This window comes from Pristiophorus japonicus, chromosome 19 (assembly GCF_044704955.1).
Source record: "Pristiophorus japonicus isolate sPriJap1 chromosome 19, sPriJap1.hap1, whole genome shotgun sequence".
NCBI classification, from domain to species: Eukaryota; Metazoa; Chordata; class Chondrichthyes; family Pristiophoridae; genus Pristiophorus; species Pristiophorus japonicus.
In genome coordinates this window covers 5,371,981-5,380,875 of record NC_091995.1, presented here as the reverse complement: position 1 = coordinate 5,380,875, position 8,895 = coordinate 5,371,981, and the positions used below count along the sequence as shown (strand labels likewise).

Sequence of the window (8,895 nt, the reverse complement as noted above, 5' to 3'; positions counted from 1 at the left end):
CCCAGTTTCTTGTCGCCATTGATACGTCCTTACTACACAGTATAAATACACACGAGGTCCATGCTTGAGAGAAGCTCAGTCTGTGACCTGTCCTTTATTCCTTAGCACTCAAGTGATGAAGGTGGGTGGAGCTTCCCCTTTTATACCTGAAGGTCCAGGTTAGGAGTGTCTCCCACCTAGTGGTCAGTGTTCTCACGGTGTACAACTTTGGTCAGTTTATACATGGGTTACAATGCTGGTTGAATGCATGACACTTTGTGTGTCGAAGTATTTTCTAACTTCACTCCTGAAAGGCCTGGCTATAATTTTTAGATCATGTCCCGAGTGCTAGACTCCCCAAGCAGCGGAAATACTTGCTCTCAGTTCCCCTTAATCTCTTGAAAACTTCGATCAAATCACGTCTGTAACTTCTAAATTCCAGGGATGGGTCAAATAAGGATCCAGAGCAAGGTGCAAATAAAAAAAAACGTTTAGTCCATGATTCTGGGACGTAATTATTCCCCAAACCGCTTAAAACAAATAAACGCCGCTTCTATTGTGCAGTTTAATAACAGGCTTGGCAGCAGAGGTGTTGCTGATTGATCTCAAACACCGCCATGTAGCGCCACCTTCTGCCTGTGGAGCAACATTACAGGCAGGAAGGTCACCGGGTTCCTGCAGTTCACAGCTCATTCCACCCAGTGAGTTCCCCTCCACAATTCACCATCCATTTGTTTCTTCTCTCCTCCCCCTCCCCGCTGCTCTCTCTCTCCCCGCCCCCCGCTGTGACAGACTGATGCCCATCAGTTTGCAGGAGACAGGGTGAAATTATGGGATGGGCCTGTTAGTGACCTTTAACCCCGCAGATTGTCAGCGGGGCGGAGTTTTTCCCGTCATTCTGTCCCGGATTGAAGAAGGGAAAGATTCTCTCAGTGAAAGTCTGGGTGAAAGTGTGGAGATGGGACATGTTGTCCGCATTGTAAAATGACACCTGTCCGCCCTCATAGTCCAGGTACACCCCGATCTTCCGGGGCTTCACACTCGGGGTGAGGGGGGTCTGTGAGGGGGAGGTGCGGGCAAAATAGTCACTTCCGCGATACAGCCCCACAATCCAGTATACGGTCTCTGGGCTCGGGGTGAATATCCCTCTCCTCCCGGCAGACTCTCGGGTCACTCCCAGACCCCACTCAGTCTTGTCCCCCACCTCCACCTCCCAGTAGTGTCTCCCTGATGTGTATCCCTCCGATCCCAGGACACAGGACCAGCGATCAAACCTCTCCGGGGTGTCAGGGAGCGGCTGTAGTCTGTCTCCGAGTCTCACACGGGTCCGGTCCTCAGACAGGATGAGCCGGGAATGGGCTGTGTTCGGATCCAGAGTCAGAGAGGCTGGAGCTGGGGGAAAGTTAAAGTAACACAGTCAGTGATTTAGTTTCTTGCTGTGATTTATTCAAACACTTTCCTGTTTAAAGAGCCCACTCGGGCTCTGGGTTGTGATCCTGGAATCTGCTGCCGCTCCAGGCTTTACGTCCCGGGGGTCGATTTCGGGCCCGACTCAGCGCAGTCAGTGCCCAGAGATAAAGACCCGGAAACCACTGGAGACAGCAGGGTGGGGGTGGGCAGAGAGAGATGGTGGGGGGGAGACTGGGGTTTAAGCAGCTGTTTCCAAAGGCCACAAGGAAAGTAGTGTTGTAAATAAAGTATTTCACAGGTAAGACAGAGTCCAGTATAAGGAATGCGATGGAAATAAACACACTGCAATTACATCTGAAGGAGAAACTTACATTTCTAATGTTCCTGACAAATGCCTCAAAGCACTTCCCACAATGTATTACTTCACATACACTCCGCAAAAAGTATTTGGGAGTGATTTACGTCTCACAATCGCCCGGATTTACACCGTAAACGGAGCAGTAACGAGACAAAAACCACCCGCAGTGCTTCCCACCTGGTTCCCACCAAGGCACGCCGGGAAATTATGCCGCATCCGCAAAATAGGAATCCAGCGCTCCCGCGCTAAACATGGGGGAAGCCTCATTAGTTTATACAAACCGGATCCCAGAATGTACATGGGACCCCAGTGCAATCTTGATCTTCCATTGGACGGTGCGTGAGCTGTGCAAGTCCCACCCAGTGGAACAGTCTGTAGAATGGCCCAACCTGTGGTCCTTAAAGGGACCGCTGGAACCCTCACAGGGAATGATGCAAGGAGTTAGTTCCCTCCGGTGTCCTGGACAATATTTATCCATCAACCAACATCATGAAAACAGGTTATCTGGTCATTATCACGTTGCTGCTTGTGGGAGCTTGCTGTGCATAAACTGGTTGTGGCGTTTCCTACATTACAACAGTGACTACACTTTAAAAACTCTTCATTGTCTGTAAAGAGCTTTGGGACGTCCTGAGGTCGTGAAGGTCGGATATAAAAACACGTTCTTTCTATTTATTCTCTGTGTAACAGCTTCTCTGTGGCCGGGAGGTGCATGAATTGTCCTGCCCGCTGCTGGCTGCTCCTCGGCTTTGCCCCTTCGCCCCACAACCCCCACCATCCTACCTCCTCCCCCCCCCGGATATATTTTCCTGTCATTCTCTGAGTTTGAGACTGTCGCTACTTTGTTGTAGACTCTGTGACTGTGTTAAACCTCTGGATGTTTATCTTCTCTCTGCGGTTTAGGATCTTGAATACTTCAGTAAGATCACCCCAAGCCCTCCCTTATCCAGTGCAAAGACTCCTGACTTCCAGACTAGACACGGACATCAGTGATCATTTAATCCGGGGTCTGGGAGCCGGTTTAGGCCCCTCTCATCTGGATTTAATGATCATGAAAAGGAATATAGGAGATTTACCGGGGTTAATGGCGTCTATCATGTCTCTCCACGTTGTGTACTGTAAAGGGCCGTTGAACTTTCCGATAGACAGGGCGCCATCTGCTACTGACAGCACGGGATAGTCCTCACTAAGCTTGTAAATATTACACAGTTAATGTTATAAATTGACCATAAACACTTCACCAAACTGTGCAGAGATTCTGTAAAGTGCATGTCCTACTTCCTCTTCCGACAAGCTTCCTCCTGAAATAAATAAAACACAAACAGTGAGGACAGTAAAAGACTTTCACAAATCTTGGAGAAGTGAGTAGGGATTTTATTATCAATGGCTTGTGATGATCTGGAATGCACTGACTGACAGGGTTGAGGAAGCAGATTTAACAGTAATTGTCAAAAGCGAATTGGAAATACACTTGATAGATCCAAGTATAAGAATACATAAGAATCAGAGTGTGATACAGCACAGAAGGAGGCCATTCGGCCCATCGTGCCTGTGAACCTTCAGAGACAGTCGCCACTTCTCGGGCCATTTTAATGGGGAAATCTTTCCTGCAGCACTGATATCCTGCCAGCAGGTGGCAGCGGTGCACCGTGTAACACTGAAAGACTTGCGATCAGACAGTGTCTCAGGGACTGGGAGGGCAGCACTTGCAGTGTTCAAATACAACAGTGCCGACATTTCTTCAAAAGTACTTCGAGCACTTTAAAGCGCTTTGGGACGTCCTGGGGTCTTCTGTGTACCTGTCACCGGATATCACTTCCTGACATTCAGGGCACTTTGTGCTTTCGGATGAGCGGCTGCAATCATTAACACAATTCAGTTTGTGAATCTCGATCTCACACCGTGTGTCACCAGAGGGTTTGTGGTCGGCAGTGAGTTCGGTCTGGAGCAAAGTGCACTGGAATCTGGATCCCCGCCTCCTCCCTCCCTCTCTCTCCCTCCTCCCACTGCCAACACCCCAGGGACCGTTACCCTCCCGGACAGGGCTCAATTATTCCCCTCGGCTCTCTAACCCTGTTAGTCCTTCAAACTGCTCTAGGTTTTGTCTCCCTGTGTAAAAGTCGACGGGACATACACAAGTGTATAATAATAGTTCCCCGAATATTGCAGTGAATTCATCAGGAAATCGCTGAACTGAATTCAAGGCAACAACATCGAAACTGAAAGCGGATTGAACCAGGAAGTGCTGAAACTCAATCATGGCTTCTAATCAGCGGGCCCAGAGTTTTGCTGAGGAATTAAATTGTCCCATTTGTCTGGATTTCTTCACCGATCCGGTAATACTGGAGTGTGGGCACAACTTCTGCCGCTCCTGTATCACACGGTGCTGGGCAAAGAAGAGGAGAATCTCCTGCCCGGAATGTAGAGCGGAGTTTTCGAAAAGAAACCTCAAGGCTAATCGGGCCTTAGCGAGACTGGCTGAGAAAGTGCGAATATTAAACTTGAATCTGAAAGAGAAGGAACGTAAACTTCACTGTGAGGAACATCACGAAGAACTGAAGCTGTTTTGTGAAACTGACAAGAAACTGATCTGTTACACTTGTAGAGATGCGCGGGAACACAAATCGCATAACTTCATGCCCATTAAAGAAGCTGTTGGAATCTACAAGGTAAAAGGGAACAGATTGGATCACCTGATTATTTTATCACATTTTCATGGTCTAACACTTTAATTCTGTGATTTTCTCTCCCAATCCCAGGATCGGCTGAAATCTTCCTTAGATTCTCTCACAGAGAAGAAATCGGCGGCTCTAGAAACAGAATTAAAACAGAAACAGCAGATTTCCGGAGTTAGGGTAAGGTCTCCCTGAGCTGATTTTCTGGGATCTCGGTTAGTTTTGTTCCCTCTATCGCGGTACATTAATTATGTTTCACATTTCATTTGGTAGGAACAGTCGAGCAGTCTGCAGACCCGCATCACATCCGAGTTCACTAAAATGCACCAGATTCTCACTGAGAAAGAGCAGCGTTTAATCCGAGATCTCAGGGAACAAGAGGGGAAGATTGTAGAAAAAATGGAGAAAAACCTTCGAGAAATTCAAGAGAATTTAAATTCTATTCAGGAGGAGCTCTCAAAGTTACAGAAACAGATGGAGCAAAAAGACGGACTGATATTTCTGAAGGTGAGGATTATATTGTGGGTCAGTTCAGTGAAACTTCACACAGTCACAAAATAACCGATGACAACTGAAATAAATGCAGCATTTGCTGAAAAATTCGAAACTGATTTAAACCGATTATTTTGTCTATTCCCGGCCGGTTCTGTTGTTGTCACTGAACTAATCGGCTCCCACTGTGTCCGCACATTCCCGGGAATACCTGCCACCTCCCGGGAATAAGTTGTTGTGTGTGGGTGTGTGTGGCACTGTGGGTGTGACAGTCACTGTGGGTTTGACAGTCACTGTGTCTGTGAGAGGCACTGATACGAACATATGAACAATGACGGACAGGTAAAGACCATCTGGGCCTGTCCCAGGTTCCGATACCTTGTGTATCACAACATATCCAGTCCACCCTCCCCGAAACCATGTGATCTTCTGGGAGAGGCAAAAACAGATTAAAAAAACCCGGGCCAATTAGGGGGAAAAATCTGCGAAATTCCTCTCTGACCCATCGAGGCAATCGAAACTAGTCCAGATCATCACTCTGGCCATTAAACTCCCTGTAATACCTACCTTCTGTTCGAGTTAATCTCCGCCGCAGCCAGAAACAAATCCAGCGTTTGCTCGAAGGAATTCAGTGAGTCTGCATCCACCACATGAGAGGGCAGCTTGTTTCAGAGGTCTACTATTCTGTGTGTAAAGAACCACCTCCTGACATCTAACCTAGATCTAGCCTTATAGAACTTAACTTTGTCCCCCTGGTCCTGCCTAGCCCATTGAAATAAACGGTCAGCTGGAACACTGTCGATTCCATTCATTATCATAAACCTCAATCATATCCCCCTTAAGTCTATACTGCTCCAAGGTAAAGAGTCCCAACTCATTTAACCTATCTTGATAACTAAGGTAACTTAGATTTGGAATTAGTCCAGTAACCCACTTCTGCACCCAGTCCAGAGCCTCAATATTAACCACCATGTAAGGAGACCAAAACTGGACATAGTATTACAAGTACGGCCTGACTAAGGTCTTGTACAAGGACAAAACAGTATGCCTCGTCTTATACTCAATTGTCCTATGGATACACTCCAATACCACATTTTCTCTAACTATTCCTGCATGGCACTGCTCATGTACCTTTAAGGATGTATGCACTAGAATGCCCAAATCTGTTTCTATCTCCACCATCTTTAATGCCGTTCCTGGAGGATGTATGAATATTGAGTTACAGTATCTGACACACAAATCAGAATGTTCAACTACTTACAACCATAGAATCTACACCACAAAAGGCCCACTGTGACTGTGCTGTCTCTTTGAGAGATATCCCAATAGTCCCACTCCCCCTGCTCTTTCCCCATAGCCCTGCATTTTTTTTTCCTTTCAAGTTTATTTCCAATTCACTTTTGACAATTACTGTTAAATCTGCTTCCTACACCCTGTCAGTCAGTGCATTCCAGATCATCACAAGTCATTGGTCAAAAAATTCTTACTCACTTCTCCAAGATTTGTGAATGTGATCCCCAGGTCTCTCTGTTCCTGCACCTCATTTAAAATTGTACCATTTAGTTTACAATGTCTCTCCTCATTCTTCCTTCCAAAATGCTTCACTTCACACTTCTCTGTGTTAAATTGTATCCGTCCTGTGTCTGCTCATTTCACCAGCCTGTCTGTGTCCTCCTGAAGTCTTTTACTGTCCTCACTGTTTGTGTTTTATTTATTTTAGGAGGAAGCTTGTCGGAAGAGGAGGTAGGACATGCTCTTTACAGAATCTCTGCACCGTTTGGTGAAATGTTTATGGTCAATTTATAACATTAACTGTGTAATATTTACAGGCTTAGTGAGGACAATCATTTGCTGTCAGTAGCAGATGGCGCCCTGTCTATCGGAAAGTTCAACGGCCCTTTACAGTACACAGCGTGGAGAGAAATGATAGACGCCATTAACCCCGGTAAATCTCCTATATTCCTTTTCATGATCATTAAATCCAGATGAGAAGGGCCAAAACCGGCTCCCAGACCCCGGATTAAATGATCACTGATGTCTGTGTCTAGTCTGGAAATCAGGAGTCTTTGCACTGGATAAGGGAGGGCTTGGGGTGATCTTACTGAAGTATTCAAGATCCTAAACCGCAGAGAGAAGATAAACATCCAGAGGTTTAACACAGTCACAGAGTCTACAACAAAGTAGCGACAGTCTCAAACTCAGAGAATGGCGGGAAAATATATCCGGGGGGAGCAACGTGATAATGACCAGATAACCTGTTTTCATGATGTTGGTTGATGGATAAATATTGTCCAGGACACCGGACGGAGCTAACTCCTTGCATCATTCCCTGTGAGGGTTCCAGCGGTCCCTTTAAGGACCACAGGTTGGGCCATTCTACAGACTGTTCCACTGGGTGGGACTTGCACAGCTCACGCACCGTCCAATGGAAGACCAAGATTGCATTGGGGTTACATGTACATTATGGGATCCGGTTTGCATAAACTAATGAGGCTTCCCCCATGTTTAGTGCGGGAGCGCTGGATTCCTATTTCGCGGCTGCGGTATAATTTCCCGGCGGGCCTTGGTGGGAACCAGGTGGGAAGCACTGCGGGTGGTTTTTGTCTCGTTACTGCTCCGTTTACGGTGTAAATCCGGGCGATTGTGAGACGTAAATCACTCCCAAATACTTTATGCGGAGGGTATGGGAAGTAATACATTGTGGGAAGTGCTTTGAGGCATTTGTCAGGAACATTAGAAATGTAAGTTTCTCCTTCAGATGTAATTGCAGTGTGTTTATTTCCATCGCATTCCTTATACTGGACTCTGTCTTACCTGTGAAATATTTTATTCACAGCACTACTTTCCTTGTGGCCTTTGGAAACAGCTGCTTAAACCCCAGTCACCCGCCTCCCCGCTCTCTTCCGCGCCCCGCCCACTCTCTCTCTCCATCCCCCGCTGTCTCCAGTGGTTTTCGGGTCTTTATCTCTGGGCACTGACTGCGCTGATTCTGGCCCGAAATCGACGTAAATCGACCCCCGGGGCGTAAACCCTGGAGCGGCAGCAGATTCCAGGATCACAAGCCAGAGCCCGAGTGGGCTCTTTAAACAGGAAAGTGTTTGAATAAATCACAGCAAGAAACTAAATCACTGACTGTGTTACTTTAACTTTCCCCCAGCTCCAGCCTCTCTGACTCTGGATCCGAACACAGCGAATCCCTGGCTCATCCTGTCTGAGGGTCGGACCCGTGTGAGACATGGGGATAAACAGCAGCCGCTCCCTGACACCCCGGAGAGGTTTGATCGCTGGTCCTGTGTCCTGGGATCGGAGGGATTCACATCAGGGAGACACTACTGGGAGGTGGAGGTGGGGGACAAGACTCGGTGGGAGATCGGAGTGACCCGAGAGTCTGCCGGGAGGAAAGGGCCAATCTCCCCGAGCCCAGAGATCGGATACTGGATTGTGTGGCTGTATCGCGGAAGTGTCTATTTTGCCGGCACCTCCCCCTCACAGACCCGCCTCACCCCGAGTGTGAAGCCTCGGAAGATCGGGGTGTACCTGGACTATGAGGGCGGACAGGTGTCATTTTACAATGCGGACAACATGTCCCATCTCCACACTTTCACCCAGACTTTCACTGAGAGAATCTTTCCCCTCTTCAGTCCGGGACGGAATGGCGGGAAAAACTCCGCCCCCCTGACAATCTGTGGGGTTAAAGGTCACTAACAGGCCCATCCCATAACTCTTTTGGGCGGGGGGACAAAATAAACATTAGATCGAGTGCCCCCCGATCTGGGGGACACTGCAGACACTTTTAACTGCCCTCTTTATTTATTTTTTGTTTTTTGGGGGTTTTTTTGTGATTTTTTTGGGGGGCATTAAAACCATATAATTTACAAGTGCCCCCTATAAAAGGGGAGGGGGACACTAAAACCCAGCAATAAAAACAAATTAAACTTTAAAACATATAAAATCAAATTAAAATGTGGTTGCCGGGGGTGA

General features: G+C 47.4%; 1 protein-coding gene across 1 annotated transcript; it reads left to right on the top strand.

Moving 5' to 3' along the window:
• Positions 1–3,759: 3,759 nt before the first annotated feature.
• On the top strand, positions 3,760–8,619 carry LOC139230640 (zinc-binding protein A33-like). Its single transcript, XM_070862452.1, has 4 exons — positions 3,760–4,416; positions 4,507–4,602; positions 6,736–6,859; positions 8,072–8,619. The coding sequence occupies exons 1-4, from the start codon at positions 4,006–4,008 to the stop codon at positions 8,617–8,619; spliced, it is 1,179 nt and encodes a 392-aa protein (XP_070718553.1). The 5' UTR covers positions 3,760–4,005.
• Positions 8,620–8,895: the final 276 nt, after the last annotated feature.